This window comes from Octopus bimaculoides, chromosome 2 (assembly GCF_046866305.1).
Source record: "Octopus bimaculoides isolate indiv1 chromosome 2, ASM4686630v1, whole genome shotgun sequence".
In the NCBI taxonomy this organism is placed as follows: domain Eukaryota; kingdom Metazoa; phylum Mollusca; class Cephalopoda; order Octopoda; family Octopodidae; genus Octopus; species Octopus bimaculoides.
This window is the reverse complement of record NC_142929.1, coordinates 157,155,473-157,172,370: the sequence shown is the minus strand read 5'-3', so window position 1 is coordinate 157,172,370 and position 16,898 is coordinate 157,155,473. Positions and strand designations below refer to the sequence as shown.

Sequence of the window (16,898 nt, the reverse complement as noted above, 5' to 3'; positions counted from 1 at the left end):
GAAGCATAGGAAATAGTGAAAGGTTTTCAGAGATTGGCCAACTACGAAATATGCTTGCAAAATAGACTCAAGATACTAATTTATTTTGTTACACGTTTCGATTATAGGACTGTGTTCATCGTGGAACACCACTGTCATGATAATAGTTGATTATATCGCCCCGTCACCTCTTTGGACTGGTACTAATTCTATACACCTCAGAAAGAAAGTCATCTTCGAACTGAATGGAAAATGAACTTATAAAGTAGAAGAGTAATGAGTTAGCAAATTCGCTTGAGCGTCGATCAAAACGCCTGGTAATATTTAGTTCCGGTTCTATAAATTCAAATTCCTCCAAGGTCATGGATGATAAAGTTTAGAGTCAGTCAATTACTGCAGTTGATATAATTGATTAATACTGGTGGTTCCCAGAATCAGTATGTACAGAAGAGATGAGAAAGAACTTCCTTGATAGACTGATCGCACGGTCCAAAACGGTTCCGAGAGGAGGCTATTCAATCTAAGCAAATAACAGATGACGCAATACGTTGAAATAATTCAGCCCCTGAAAACAGAAGTGAAATTGTTGCTTTCAGTCGTGTAGCAGTGGCCGATCAAAAGATGATAATTGATCCAAATTGATTAGAACCTCAAGGAAGCCAGGTTTGTTACTCACCTTCTGTTATATCGTCTGATGTAGAATAGATCATTCATGGATCACGCAGGTCTGGGTATTCACAACGATGCTATGGAAGACAAGCAGCAATTTCCTTGTTAGCTCCTTGGTAAAATCTTTAACTTTGCATATAGCAAAGTTAATGGACAGAAATTATCAACAACGTCCTATTCGTTTTCGTACCTGAATCTCAGATATTTTGGTTTCATTAGTATTAGTATATCTAACTCTAGTGACTTCGAATCGCTAAGCAAGTTACCTTTTTTCCAAATTGACCTCATGTCGCATGCATTTGCGCAAACTAATTTCAGTTTGACATGCGAAGAAGATAATAAGTGGAAGAAATTTCTTAACTTACATTCGCGTTAACCGGGCAGTTCAGTTTACAGAGTGAGCCAATGGCTTCCTGCAGCACTGAATAGAATATGTTAGCAGTGAAAGTCATTGCTTTATGTGGGTATCTCAACAGTGAATGCTTATAGACTTTTGGCGTCAGACTCATCACCAAGCTCTCGGTTGTCATCTATGAGAGAAATTGGTCGATGCCCTTCCCTTTTGCTTGTATTTGTTACGTTTTTCCATGCCCATCGGTCTTCTTTCGGAAAAAAGTTGTAATCGAAAGAGTCTTTGTTATTGTTTGTTGTCATTGCTCTGACTTTTTCATTGTTGTTTGTTTGAGGGAATGGCATTATGCTTTGTTTACTGTTGTGATTTTTCTTACTACAATTGTTTATGTTCTGGGTGATGATTTTTTTAAAAAACCTCTCTGGTTAAAATGAAAAAAATAATTATTAAAACTACTCTACTTCAAGTAGAAATGGAAATATTCGGTGTCCTATAAATAGGACACTGAGACAATGTGATATAGCTTTTTTAATGTTCTCATTTAGTGTCCTATTTATAGGACAATGGGACTTAATGGGTTAACTTGAAGGGAAAAAGGTGGGGGTGAACCAAATTATTTCCTACTTTCTAGTGGTATTATTCCTAATCTGCCTGTTTCTTACTGAATCTATTGCAAAGTTATAACTAAAAGGTTGATAATATCTCCTATGTATATGGGGAATCCATTGTACAACGGGCTCATTAACTGACGGAATGTTAATATTTAATATTTAATTTAGCCTGGAAAGAGTTTACTTAGTTTACTTTTAAAAGTTGTATTTCTTATATAATAAATGTTCTCGTGAAAACCATTATTCTTAAGTGCTGTTTTATACAATGATGCATGATTATTGAAAATTCTTTTATTATCTGAAAGATTAGATATTCTAAAATATTTATGATTAGAAAGGCGGTGAGCTGGTAGAAACGTTAGCTCGCTAAGCGAAATGCTTAGCGTTATTTCATCTGACTTTAAGTTCTGAATTCAAATTCCGCCGAGGTCGACTTTTGCCTTTCATCCTTTCGGGTCGATAAATTAAGTACCAGTTGCATACTGGGGTCAATCTTATCGACTCACCCCCTCTCCCAAAATTTCGGGCCTTGTGCCTAGAGTAGAAAGGAATATGATTAGATATTCTTTAATATTTATGATTTTGCAATGCAGTGACTGTGTACATTTAACGTCCGACCTTTTTATGTTTTAGAACTGATTCAAGTGATCACATACGAATATATATTATATATATATATATTGTGTACCTATATATTGTATATTTTATATGAGGTGTAGTGTCTTTCGAAGAGTATATTGAGGAAAATAATCTGTTTTTGGTTCAATATCTCGAAAGTTGTCTTTTCATTGAAACCTATATTACTTTATACATACATACATACATACATATATATATATATATATATATATATATATATATATATATATATATATATATATATATATATATATATATATAGGCACCGAAAAGAGATCGACTACATCATGGTCGACAAGCGACGCATATTACATGACATCTCCGTCGTGACGCTATTCAACGCCGGCAGCGATCATCGTCTGGTGAGGGCGAGGGTCGTCATCGACGGGACGAGGGAGAAGATGGCGCTGCATTTGGCGTCGAAGGGAAAACGCGTCCGAGTCTTCAACGAGGCGAAGCTGCAGGAAGCCATTCTGCAGGAAATCTGGTGCAAAGGAGACGGCATAGACGATGACTACAACTCACTGATAGGGAAGCTGAAGGAGTGTTTAAGAAAGGCTAAGGGAGTGTGTCTGAGAGAGAAGAAGGGAGGAGTCTCGGAGGAAACTACGAAGATACTAGAGAAGAGGACTATTGAAGATCACCTTGAATATTCCCTTCTCAGCAGAGTGATTCGTCAGCAACTGAAGAGGGACTTTGAGGCATACCGGATGGAGAAGATCCTGAAGGCCGCAGAGGAAAAGAAGAGCCTCAATAAATGCAAGATGGACATGGCACTATATAGATCGGAGGTGATGGCCCTGAAGAATACAGATGGATTCGGTCAACAATAAGAGCGAGATGGAAAAATTTGCGAAGACTTCTACACCAAGCTCTTCAAGTCTACTAGAAATGTCCAGCCACTACCACCACTCCAACAGGAAGAAAATGTGCCACCTATCATTGTCAGTGAGGTCGAAAGAGCCATCGGCTTGATGAAAAACGGAAAGGCGCCAGGGAAAGACGGTATAACATCGGAGGTGTTAAAGTCAGGCGAAGAGCAGCTCTGGAAAATCCTCGCCGAGCGATTCACGCACTATCTAGACAAGGGAAGAGTTCCCTCGCAGTGGAAAGAGCCAAATACCATCCTGCTATATAAGAAGGGCGATAGAGAAGATCTAAAGAACTACCGACCCATATGCCTGCTGTCTCACGTGTACAAGCTGTTCACAAAGATAATTATGAATAGGTTGTCACGTCATCTCGACGAACAACAACCGAGGGAGCAAGCCGGCTTCCGGAAGAACTACAGTACAAGAGACCATATATTTACTCTAACACAACTGCTTGAGCGAGCGAATGAGTACAAACTGTCTATTTGCGTTGCGTTTGTAGACTATGAGAAGGCCTTCGACGGCGTCGAAACCAACGCAGTGCTGAACTCGCTGCAGAGGCAAGGAGTCGAGGTGCAATGTGTGCAACTGCTCAGGAAGGCAAATTCCGGATGACCATCGACATAGCTCTGCTGTCATCACCCGTACGAGTGCCGGTCGAGAAGGGAGTGAAGCAAAGAGATGCGATCTCTCCAAAACTTTTCCCTGCATGTTTCGAGCAGATCATCAGAGGCATCGACTGGCAAGGCGGTGTCAACATCAATGGCGAGCTACTCACCCACCTCCGTTTCGCTGATGACATCGTAATCATCGCTGAAACCACGGATCAGCTTCAGACCATGCTGACGGAGCTCGACATCAAAAGCTCTGCAGTAGGTCTCAAGATGAACCGCATGAAAACGAAGTTCATACGGTCCGACAACGTACCAACAGATCAAATGGTGGTCGGCAGTGAAGAAATAGAGGAGGTAAAGGAATATGTCTGCACGGGACAGGAAGTGAATATGTGCCATGACATCGAAAAGGAGATCTCGTGGAGAGTAAGGGCCGGATGGAAGGCGTTTAATGGCATAAGAGAAGTGCTCAAGGGAAGGTAGGACAGGACCACCTGCGACAGGACCACCCGCAACAGGACCACCCGCGACAGGACCACCCGCGGACAGGACCAGCCTTATCAATAGCACAGTTCTACCTGCAATGTTATATGGTAGAGAAACATGGGCTACAACAAAGAGAGAAGAGCAGAGATTGGTAACTACTTAAAGAGCCATGGAGAGGTCAATGCTTGTAATCTCGTTGAGGGAGCACATCAGTAGCGAGGTCATCAGACAGAAGTCCGGCGTGAGGGATGCCATCATAGAATATACACGCAGCAAGTTTAGATGGGATGGACACGTCGCCCGGCTCACCGTTAATCGGTGGACCCGCGCAGTTGTCGAGTGGTACTCGCGCGAGCGGGAACGACCAACTCGGAAGGCCTCCACGACGGTGGAGTAACGATTTTAGGAGGGCGATTGGGACCACGTGGATGAGGAAGGCGCGATCCTGAGAAGAGTGGACATCGTGCTGTGACCAGCGGTGTCAAATGGACGCCCGACGGACTGGTCGGTCAAGGTGATATATATATATATATATATATATATATATATAGGTCTTAATAGACACAAGATGTGATCTATTTCTAGCGCATTAATTGTCCACGTTAGTGGTCGACGTTATTTTTTAAAATGTACCTTAATCCCCTGAGATTGCAGATAATATTTCTGAATCTCTTTGATTCTTTAAATGTGCTGGCCCCCTGATAATTAATCGCTATTAATTAATATATTAATATATGACTAATTACCAGATCTTATAATTATATATATATATATATATATATATATATATATATATGCACACACTCACACACACGCACCAGATACATATACGTGTGTATGTATATGTGTGTGTGTGTGTGTGTGTGTGTGTGTGTGTGTGTGTTTGTGTGTGCGTGACGGGCTTTTAGTTTCTGTCTACCAAATTTACTCACAAGGCTTTGGTCGGAACCGAGGCTATAGTGGAAGACACCTGCTCAAAATGTCACGTAGTGGGACTGAATCCGGGACCATATGGCCAGAAAGCAAACTACTTGCCGCACAGTCACGTTTGCGCTTGTTTAATATTAATGTTTGTTTTTAATGCAAGTCTTTGTATTTGTAATTGCTAACACCTTTTTTTTTTTGTGAGAACGTTCGATACTGAGATTGCTACCACCACTGTGGCTAACACCTCTTCCCGCTATCTCATGGGTCGCCATTTTACTGTATAAACAACGACGGGGAATGATTGTTTACCAAAACTGCATATACAATTGAAAATGTTTGAGGACTCCAGGTAATACAATTGATCTTCAGGTATTTCAAACATTTTATTAGTAAAACTGAAACAAAAACTATATATACTTTTTTTCATTCAGTAAATTACTGCCAATGACTACGTTCGCACAAAACTGTACGTTTTGGCCAAAATTTTGATGTCTTGTACGTTCAGGAGAATTTGCTGTACGTTTTAGTGATGCTGCTATTGGTTTTTTAAATTCAGGTTTTGGCGCATTGATTGATTGGTTCTTCACATATGCGTGTTTGTGAGCTTATTAAAAATAAAAGTACGTCCGGTCTGCTTTCGCAAACGCGGCTGCATGCAGGCACGCGTTGACTAATGAGATCAAGGGCGTCTGTAATTTTGGGTGAATGCATATACGTCCTGTTTGCTACGCCATAGCTGTCTTAACACAAGAAGTTTACTCACAGACTGAAGGTAAGTGATTATTTTTTTTTTTAAGTTTGATAAATTAGACTCAATTTTACAGTGCTTATTTATACAATCCTGCCGTATCAGTCTGAACACAAGCATAGATTTCTTAACCCGGATTTTAAACGGTATTTAATGTGTTTAATAATTTGATTAATTCAAATAAATCTTACAAAACTATAACTGGAGTAAGATATAAGTGATAGAACTTTGAAAACGGAACATTTCTCTGATAATGAACTTAAAGTACCAGATAAGAAGGTTAGATGGGCTTCGTATGATAGGAAACTTCCGCAAAAATTGTTGTGCGATGAAAAAGTTTCTAGTTGGTAGAGAGGCAAGAACAATACAGCTAAAGGCAAATGCATATTATGCAAGTGTGAAATTGCCGGTAGTTTGAGCCAAATTTTACGACATGAGCAGATAGGAAAACACCGCAAGAATGCAAATGAAACAAATAAAGCAAAAAAGTTGACCAATTATTTCGAGGCCTCATCGTTTTCTTCACATTCCAAGAAAGTAGCAGCTGCTGAATTAAAATACTGAGCATTTATTGCTGAGCATAATCTCCCAATTTCGATTTTGGACCACTTACCTGGCCTTGTTGCAAACGCCTGTCCTGATTCTAAAATCGCCCAGGATGCAAAGTGTGCACGAACGAAAGGCACATACATCTTTCTTAAGGCCATTGGCCCCTACGGCTTCAACACTTTATTAAAAAAACTCCATTCATCAAAATTCTCACTCGTTATTGATGAAACAACTAATGTTTCAACACTAAAACAACTTGTCCTGGCTTCCAGATATTATGACGTTGAAATTCAAAAGGCAGTCGACGATTTTCTTACATTTATAGAAATACGGGATTGTAGTACTACGAGTATGCACAACTGTCTTCTATCATTTTTAAACGAACACGCTATTCCTCTGGAAAATTTGATAGGTTTCACCTGTGATAATGCAAATGTTATGATGGGAAGCAAAAGAGGCGTTCAGCACTTGTTGAAGCAGAACAGGCCAGATCTTTTTGTGCAAGCCTGTGTTTGTCATTCTTTACACTTATGTTCACCAAACGTGTGCAATGAATTACCGAATTCTGTCGAAGAATTGATAAGAAGTATTTATGCATACTTTAGTCACAGTTCTAAACGTATCAATGAATTCAAAGATTTGCAGAAAATAGCTTCAATTGATACTCACAAAATCCTGCATGCAAGTTGCACTAGATGGCTGCCTCTCAAGCAAGTTGTGCAGCGCATTTTAGAGCAGTGGCCGACATTGCTGGCATATTTCACACAAGCAACATTAGAGGGTGGGTGTCCGATTACGGCTCGACGAATTCTCACTGAAATGAAGAATCCTCTTATAAAGATGTATTTAACATTTCTCTCTTTCATTTTAAACGACGTTAATAAACTTGATCTGGAATTCCAGGCCGAAGGCTATCGGATGTATAAGCTTAAAAGAGTCATCAACGCTGGAATGAAGGGAGTTTTGAGCAATTTTATCAGACCTGACTTACTTTCTGTCATCAATGTGTATGATATTAATGTCAACAATGCAATGACACACCAACCATTAGATTGTATCTACTTTGGCGCTGTAGCTGAGAGAATTTTATACGAAAATGCTACCACTATTGTCCCTGATGAATTGTTGATTTTCCGACAGAATATACTACGATTCTTTGTTAGTCTTTCAAATCAAATGTTCGTGCGGTTTTCGTCTAGCGATATGCAGAACAATTTGGGATTACTAGAGGCCTTGGACCCAACCAACATAATTAAAAGAAGGCCAAGGTCAATTATATCACTTATCATGCGATTCCCAAGTCTTTGTGATGAAAAAGATTTCGAAGAAATTATTCGGTTCAAAGTTGTTCTTTCATCCCATATAACGAGCCAGAAAAATCTTGGTTTGCTGTTTCACAAGAGAAATGTGGTGATGAGTACCGCTGTCCACTATTTACATCTTCATGCTCAATCTTCATTCTTTACCACACACCTCTGCATCGTCAGAAAGAATTTTCTCTGTTTTCCACAATATCAAAACTAAAAATCGAAATTGCTTGAAAACTTCTACGCTTAATGCTCTTATGAGGTCGAAAACATTGTTACGAAATACCGAATGTACGACGTGGGAGCCGGATGAATGACTTTGTTAAATATTATTTGAAAAAAATTGATACAACAGAGAACCTCCTCGCGAAGATGATTTTTCTTTTTGATGTCCAAACATTCAACGTTTCAATAAATGTTTTCCAAATAGAAAAATGTATAAAAAGTTCGTTTTGACTGTATTTGGGGGCTTCAGTAATATTCTGTACGTTTTGATCAGATTCTGTACGTTTTGAAAACAAAATTCTCTACGTTTTGAAAGAAACCTTTGGTAATCTTCGTAAATATTACTATTTATGGGAGCTGTATCTGTGGTGCCTGCTTGCTTCAATATTTACTACTACTAAGGCGGTGAGCTGGCGGAAACGTTAGCACGCCGGGCGAAATGCTTCGCGGTATTTCGTCTGCTGTTACGTTCTGAGTTCAAATTCAACCGAGGTCGACTTTGCCTTTCATCCTTTCGGGGTCGATAAATTAAGTACCAGTTATACACTGGGGTCGATGTAATCGACTTAATCCCTTTGTCTGTCCTTGTTTGTCCCCTCTATGTTTAGCCCCTTGTGGGCAATAAAGAAATAAGAAACAAGAAACGTTAGCACGTCGGGCGAAATGCTTTGCGGTATTTCGTCTGTCTTTACGTTCTGAGTTCAAATTCCGCCGAGGTCGACTTTGCCTTTCATCCTTTCGGAGTCGATAAATTAAATACCAGTTGTGTACTGGGATCGATCTAATCGACTGGCCTCCTCCCCCAAAATTTCGGGCCTTGCGCCTAGAGTAGAGAAGAATATTTACGACTACTACTACTACTACTTTGTCTGAGTTAGGATTTTTTTGTTTCAGCTTCACTACCATTCAGAACTAAACCCGGCAAAATGGCTTTCGAAATTGTACATATATAAAACGGTGGTTTTCTAAATTTCGTGAATTGCTATGGCAATTTTCTTCATATATAATCCTTTCTACTGAAGGCACAAGGCCTGAAATTCGGGGGTAGGGGACTAATCGATTACATCGACCCCAGTGTCCCGAAAGGATAAAAAGCAAAGTCGATATCGGTGAAATTTGAACTCAGAACATAGCGACGGACGAAATACCGCTAAGCATTTCGTCCGGCGTGCTAACGATTCTGCAAGCTCACCGCCTTAATTTTCTTCATATATAATGGAGAACAGTTTTGGTATGTTGTCAACTTAATGTGACAGTCCCATGAAAAGGAAGAATACTACTGCTATTTAACCCTAGGAAGCACCGCTTCCTGTCGGCCTTGACACATTTCCTGTGTCCTTATGTTTACAAAGGGGGAGATAAGCTCCTGGTGCTTCCTAGGGCTAAATAGCAGTAGTATTCTTCCCTTTCATTGAACTGTCACGTTAAGTTGACAACATAACACCACTTTATCGTGTTACTACTGTATAAATCTCTCTCAGTGATTTAGAAATGTATCATAAATAGTTTTATACTCTTGAAATTAGTCACTTGCAAAAAATAACAGCAACAAAACAAACTATAGCACATACTCAAGGCACACAGAACTGAGCTATGTAGCGCTATGAAAGCATGTGATAAAAACGACTACTGAATAATAATATACATATTTTTTATTATAATAAACCATTTATTTTTTATTTGTTTTCTGTTCTTGTTCGTTTTTATTTAAAAAAATAAACATCTCATTAGATAGCTAGACGAGGTAGCAGTAGTAGTAGCAGTAGTAGTAGTAGTAGTAGTAGTAGTAGTAGTAGTAGTAGTAGTAGTAGTAGAAGAAGAAGAAGAAGAAGAAGAAGAAGAGAGGGATGGAGAAGAAATGGTCACAAATAAATCCCAAACAATTAAGGAGTGTTCAGAATTCGAATGTGGAATAATAGGGGTGGAGTTTGTAGAGTGGGAAGAAGATGCTATTTGTAACCCCTTTTCCCACTACAAATCCTTATCATTATCAGGCAGAGATTGAAGTGAACTGTTTTTCTCTTTGAGCCATTCGTTTTCGAGTATAACTTCAATCGAGGGTCTCTTTATATAATTATAAGTAAATATACAACATATTAACTTTTGAAAACTTTCGGAGAGTTGAAATCTAAACCACGGAAAAACAAGATTCCTTTGTTCTTCAAGGATTTTTTTCAAACCCCTGTTTTCGTTAAACGGCATCTTACCGGTACATATGATGTACATTATAGCACCAATAGCCCAAACATCAGCTTTATGTGGATCATATGGTTCTCCAGTCAATATTTCTGGAGATGCGTACGATTTCGATCCACAGTACGTTCGACTGAGATCGTGTTTCGAATTAAATTTGGCAAAGCTGAAATCTGTAATCTTTACTGAGTTACTTTGGTCTAAGAGAAGATTCTCCAGCTTAAGATCTCGATGTGTGATGTTTTGGTCGTGGAGATATTTGGTCGCTTGACAAATCTGCAGAAATCATGAAATAATGTCAAAATAGAAAATTATATGAATTATAAATTGATGTTATTTGCAATATTTTACTTTTGAAATAGTTTACAATGCGCGTGTGTATCTCTTTTTCTCTCTCTCACTCACTCACTCACTCACTCACTCACTCTCTTTCTCTCTCTCTCTCTCTGTACACACACACACACACACACACACACACACACACACACACACACACACAATCAAGTCAGTTCCCACTCAATTTTTTTGCATAATTCTTTCTAATAAACAACATTTGATGCTTGTGAACTATAGTTATATAGCATACGAGGTCTGATCAATAAGTATCCGAACTGTTGCCATAGTAACAAAGCTAAAGCACGCAGAGTACAGCCGCTAGGCAAAGATTGACCTTGAACTCTGCTGTGCATGCGCAGTAAGTTTTAAGGTTCTAGCTCACTTCCTCTGTTTACAGCAGTGCTTGGAAGGAAGGTGTGTCATTGACCATGACAGAGAAACTTGTCACGGCGATACCAGCTCAGAGGCCTACGCAAAGTTGTAGAAAGTGTATAGAGAGGAGTGTATGAACTAAGCAAAAGTGTACGAGTGTTTCAGACGTTTCCAAGATGGCCGAAAATCTGTCGATATTGTCGAACATTCTGAGAGACCTGCAACCAACAGAACTGAGAAAAATATCGCAGATGTACGTGCAGCTGTGAGGGAAATCGTCGAATCACCATCCGTAAGTTATCAGTGGATGTGCAGATTAGTTACGGTTCAGTTCAGTCCATTATCACTGAAGATATGGGTATGAGACGCATGTCTGCCAAGTTTGTGCGAAAACAACTTTCAGCTGACCAAAATGACACTCGGGTTTCAGTTGCGCAGGAACTCCTTAATTGTGTCGAGAATGATGAAAATTTTCTGAAAACTTTGCATTGGCCTCTGAACTGGTATCACCAAGCTTTTGGCAAAATTTGACGCCGATTCTCTGTCCAACTTTCTCTGTCATTGTCAATGCGACGATCTTACGTTACACACCTTCCCTCCAAGCACTGCTGTAAACAGAGGAAGTGAGCTAGAATGTTAACACTTAGTGCACATGCACAACAGAGTTGAAGATCAATCTGTGCAGAGCGGCTTTACTCTGCGTGCTTTAGCTTTGTTACTATGGCAACAATTCGGATACTTATTGATCAGAACACATACGTCATCTTATCAGAATTTTCTGTCCAATCTCGATATGGGACGAAGTGTTTTTGATGTATTGATTAATAAACTTTATCAATGAGCGATTCATTTGTGTTTTCTGTACAAGCCTAGTTCATACTGGATGGTAACCCACTGTTTTTACCACGATTTATAGATACTTTTACATTACATACACATAAATATATAAACACATGCATATATATGCATGCGTATGCATATGTGTATTTAAATATGTGTATATATTGTGTCATCCCGTAAATAATGCAGTATTTTCAATTGCATGAACTAAAAGTCGGAGGGGCACAAGATAAACTACCAGCCTCAACTTGCTATAAAAGCAGGTGGTAATTTTACCTTGTCCTTATTCTTAGTGCAAGTTTTGAAGAGTGCAGTTCGATTTTAACAGTTATTTTTTCAAAGCTATAATGGAAGTGATAAAGGAGCATATTAGGCATATTTTGCTTTGAGTTCAATAAAGGAAACAACGCACGAAAATGCGAGAAATATTAATGCAGTATGTGGGGATCGGACAATAAGCGTAAGCCAGTTTCAACGGTGGTTCCAAAAATTCCGAGCCGGAAATTACAGCCTAGAAGACGAGCCTCGTCCTGGAAGATCTGTAGAGCTGAACGAGAACGTACTGCAAACCCTGGTGGAACAAAATCCCATCGTAACTGTTGAGTAACTAGCAGAGAAGCTTGGATTTAATCCTTCAACCACTCATTGACACCTGCGTGCCTTCGAAAAAGTCAGCAAATTGGGTGAATGTCTTTCTCACAAACATTACAAGTCTAATCGTGCGCAGAGAGTGAATGTGTGCTCTGGTTTGCTGTCACGTCTCACAAATGAACCATTTTTGGACCGAATAGTGACTGGTAACAAGAAATGGGTTATCTATAAAAATGTCAAGCGCCGAAGACAGTGAGTAGAGAAAGGAGAAACACCGATATCCCAGGCTAAAGAAGGTTTTTACCCTCGTAAAGTGTTGTTATCTGTTTGGTAGGATATGAAAGGTTTAGTCCGTTTTGAACTTTTAAACCGAAACCAAACGATAAAAAAGGAGATCTACTGCGAGCAGCTTGAGCAGCTTAAGTCAGAACTAGAAGAAAAACAATCGTCTTTGGTTTCAAGACGAAAGGTGTTCTCCCATGAGGATAAATCTCGGCCACATACAGCGACATTCCAAAAGCTGGAACAGTTTGAATAGGAAACGATACCCCACCAACCATATTCGCCGGACATTGCCCCATCTGATTATCATATATTCCGTAGTCTTCAAAATCATTTGGACAGAAAAAATACGAATTCTGTAGACAAGGTCAAAACAGTATTGGAGGAGTACGTTGCGTTACAGACAAATGGATTTTGGAAGAGGTGCCTTGCAAGTCTACCAGATAGATGAAAGAGCACTGAAGAAATTGAAAGAGAGTATATTTTAGATTAAAAAAACAACAACTTTGCTTATCTTAATTTTGAAAAATAAAGGAAGAAAAGCAGCATTATTTATGGGATGACCAAATATATATATATATATATATATATATATATATATATATATATATATATATATATATATATATGTATGTATGTATGTATGTATGTATGTATGTATGTATGTATGTATGTATGTATGTATGTATGTATGCATGCACGCACGCATATATGTATACATACACACATACATATATAAAAAAATATGCGTATGTCTGTGTATTTTTGAATCCGAAGTCTATATGATGCTGTCCATACCCACTTCACACATTCACACTTTACCTCACAAAATTATTCATTCACTCCAACACTACGCTACGCTACAGCATACACTTTATTACAATAAAATTATTCCGTTCATTCCGTAGTGGCTACAGCTGACTTACAAAATGAAACTTATCTCTGATAGGTATATTTCCCAAAGCTAATAATTGGTAGATGACAATTCTTAAAAATTATTTGTGCGCACGTATACTCACACACACACACACACACACACACACACACACACACATGTATGTATATATGTATGTATGCGAGAGCAGTGCATGCCATCAAAGTGACACTGGGGTAAAATATACGAAGCCCAATATACCCATCATGACTACCTGTCTGATAAGGGTACACCAGGCACATGCATCACACCATATGTGCGCGACATGGTGATCTCATATCAAGATAAACGGCACATGTATGCATGTATGTATGTATGCATGTATGTATGTATGCATGTATGCGTGTGTGTACCAGTGTGTATGTGTGCCAGTGTGTACGTGTGCCTGTGTGTCTGCGTATGTGAGTGTGTGTGTGAATATGTATTCGTATCAAGCTATTTTTAATACACTCAGATGTGAGATCTTCCGTTCGAGTACATTCGGACGTGAGAAGGTCATCCACTGTCTTAACTAGGTTAATATTTCTGAAATGAGCAAGTATATAAAAAACATACCATTCTTACCAAAAGATAGTCAATGAAGAGGCAGAAAAATAGCAACTAATCAGTAAACTATTGGAACAAAGACAAACATTAAACCATATCCACACCGACAAATATATACGATACCACAGCTGAATTGTAACAGTTCTCGCCTGAAAATTATTGTGGCATGAAACTCGAGTCGTGAGGTAAGCATTCAGTTGTAATAAATTACACGCGCGCGCGCACACATCTACATATATCTACTACACATGTGGGAAATTCTGTCTGTGGGTGTGTTTGTGGAGTTGTTAGCTAACTCCTCCTACATCGTTTTATCGATTTTGATGAAACTTGACACGAGAGTAGAACTAATGTCTGGAAACCTCATAGCATGCTGAGATTGTTGAAAAAAATCGATAATAGGGATCCTTAACTCATTCATTTTCCTAAATTATTTGGTAAAAATGAAATTGAGTATGCTTATTTCTTGGTATTTGAACTGTTAGAGTTATTTTCGCAATTTATCCAGTACAACCCTTAAACAACACGTGTCAGTGGAGTGCTCAGCCACTTGCACGTTAATTTCACGAGCAGGCTGTTCCGTTGATCGGATCAACTGGAACCCTCGACGTCGTAAGCGACGGAGTGCCAACAACCCTTAAACAAGTAAATAATATTTTCCTAAACAATAAATCCACTTATTTCGGTAAGTGACTCATTCACGAATATACCAACGCTAGCGCCTCTGAGGGTAATATTCTCTGGGAACGCACAAAAGCCCTTATCAAAATTATTTACTTTGAATTGTTATCTCATATCTGATTAGCCTGTTATTATGTAACATGCTTCACGATTTAGCATACATACCTTATTAGTATTTCCTCCTATGTTCTATATACTCTGGGAACGCATTAAAACCCTTTTCAGGGCTACTTTATTTGAATTCTTAGTATCGGGTATCTAATCTCATGTTAGTACATAATTTATTGGGAATTCCTAAAAACAAAATACTGTGTAAGACAGTTCAGTATTCTCTGAAAATGCACAAAAACCGTTATAAGGGCTATATACTTTGTATTGTTGTTATTGGATTCGCGAAACAATTATGAGAACGGAACCAAGGGATAAGCCCCGCTTTCCCGGGAATTACTGGGTACGTCAGCTAGTATACACACACATACACACACACACACACATATATACATACTTATATATATATATATATATATATATATATATATATATATATATATATATATATACATATATACATATACATATGTACATATATATATATATATATATATATATATATATATACATACATAAACATTTATACATATACATATATACACATACATATAAATATACATATATACATATATACATACATATATATATATATATATATATATATATATATATATATATATATATATATATATATATATATATATATATATATATATATACATATACATATACGCCACTTTGCATTTGTATACATAGCTTATATACGTGTGACAAAATGTATATGCAGTCATTCTTGTTTAATCCTAAGCTAATCTGATCATGATCACCTATAATCAAGGGCATTCTAATCATAACCTTCTCGACATTTTCTATATCTGGAACAATATCATTCAATATGCCCTTCTTTTCTGTAACACGGTAATATGTGGGCACAGAAAAATTTGGCTGTTATTTCTATTTTGTTAAAGCCGACACACAGAGGACCCCTCTTTAGTTTGTGTGGGCTATTCTGTATTCGTATGTTTTTTTCATTAATGCGGACAGCCGTGTAGGCATATTCTCGTGTTTGCGTGCACTTGTGCTTGTGAGTGCTTTTAATTTGTTTGCATACGTGTACAAGATAATGCGTGCCCGAATGCATGTATGTATGAGTGTGTGTTCATAGAGTATTTGTGTATTATTCGCTTTAGGCGCTTGTGTGTGTCTTGATTTAAGAGGCTTCGTGTTCTTGCATGAATCTCTAAACTGTAGAATTCATAAAGAAAATTCTGCAGTTTGTGTCCTTACTGCACCATAATTATACATTTTCATTTAAATGATTCTTGAATATATTCATTGAGAACTTTATTATGAAACCTTTTAATTTTCAAATATAAAATGTGAAGCAAGGAGAGCGGGAGGAAGAGTAAGAGAAAGAAAGAGAGAAAGAAAGAGAGAGTGAAAGAGAGAGAGAGAGAGAGAGAGAGAGAGAGAGAGAGAGAGAGAGAGAGAGAGAATAAATGAGAGTGAGAAAACAGAAAAGAAAAAGAACAGAAATGAAAACACAACACACACACACACACACACACGAAAGATTATCCAGAGTCGCATGTGCAACCGCACATACAAGTTTCTTTTCCTCTCGTCACCCATGACCAAGGGAAAAGCAAGACATCTGTCGTTTCAGACCTTGCCACCAGAACGCAAACAGCTGAAACAAATACCACAGCCATCCTATAAGACACACTAAGATTTACGTCGATCCACTGTCCTAGACTGGTACTCTAGTTATCGATCTCGAAAGGACGAAAGATAAGGATGACTTTATCAGGAAATGAACACAGAGTTTGTAGAAAGGGAGCAAAACATTACATACATGCAAACATACATATATATGTATTACACACACACATTCACACATTATATATACATATATTTATATTAATATTTTATAAGCTTAAAACTTACTAGCAACCACTGTCCGAACACCTGGGACCTGGGACACGAAAATCATCGTAGATATGTGTATGTGTGTGTGTGTATATATATATATATATATATATATATATATATATATATATATATATATATATATATATATATATTACATATATA

General features: G+C 38.1%; 2 protein-coding genes across 2 annotated transcripts in view; one reads left to right on the top strand and one right to left on the bottom strand.

Moving 5' to 3' along the window:
* Positions 1–2,537: 2,537 nt before the first annotated feature.
* LOC106877041 (uncharacterized) lies at positions 2,538–3,083 on the top strand. The gene has a single exon (XM_014925826.1). The coding sequence runs from the start codon at positions 2,538–2,540 to the stop codon at positions 3,081–3,083; it is 546 nt and encodes a 181-aa protein (XP_014781312.1).
* A 6,529-nt stretch (positions 3,084–9,612) lies between these two features.
* Positions 9,613–16,898, bottom strand: part of LOC106877050 (testis-specific serine/threonine-protein kinase 6) — a 24,502-nt gene continuing 17,216 nt past the window's right edge. Inside the window, exon 3 of the mRNA XM_014925835.3 lies at positions 9,613–10,447. Coding sequence (XP_014781321.1) covers positions 9,950–10,447 — 498 coding nt within the window. The 3' untranslated portion in view covers positions 9,613–9,949. The remainder of the gene's footprint in view (positions 10,448–16,898) is intronic.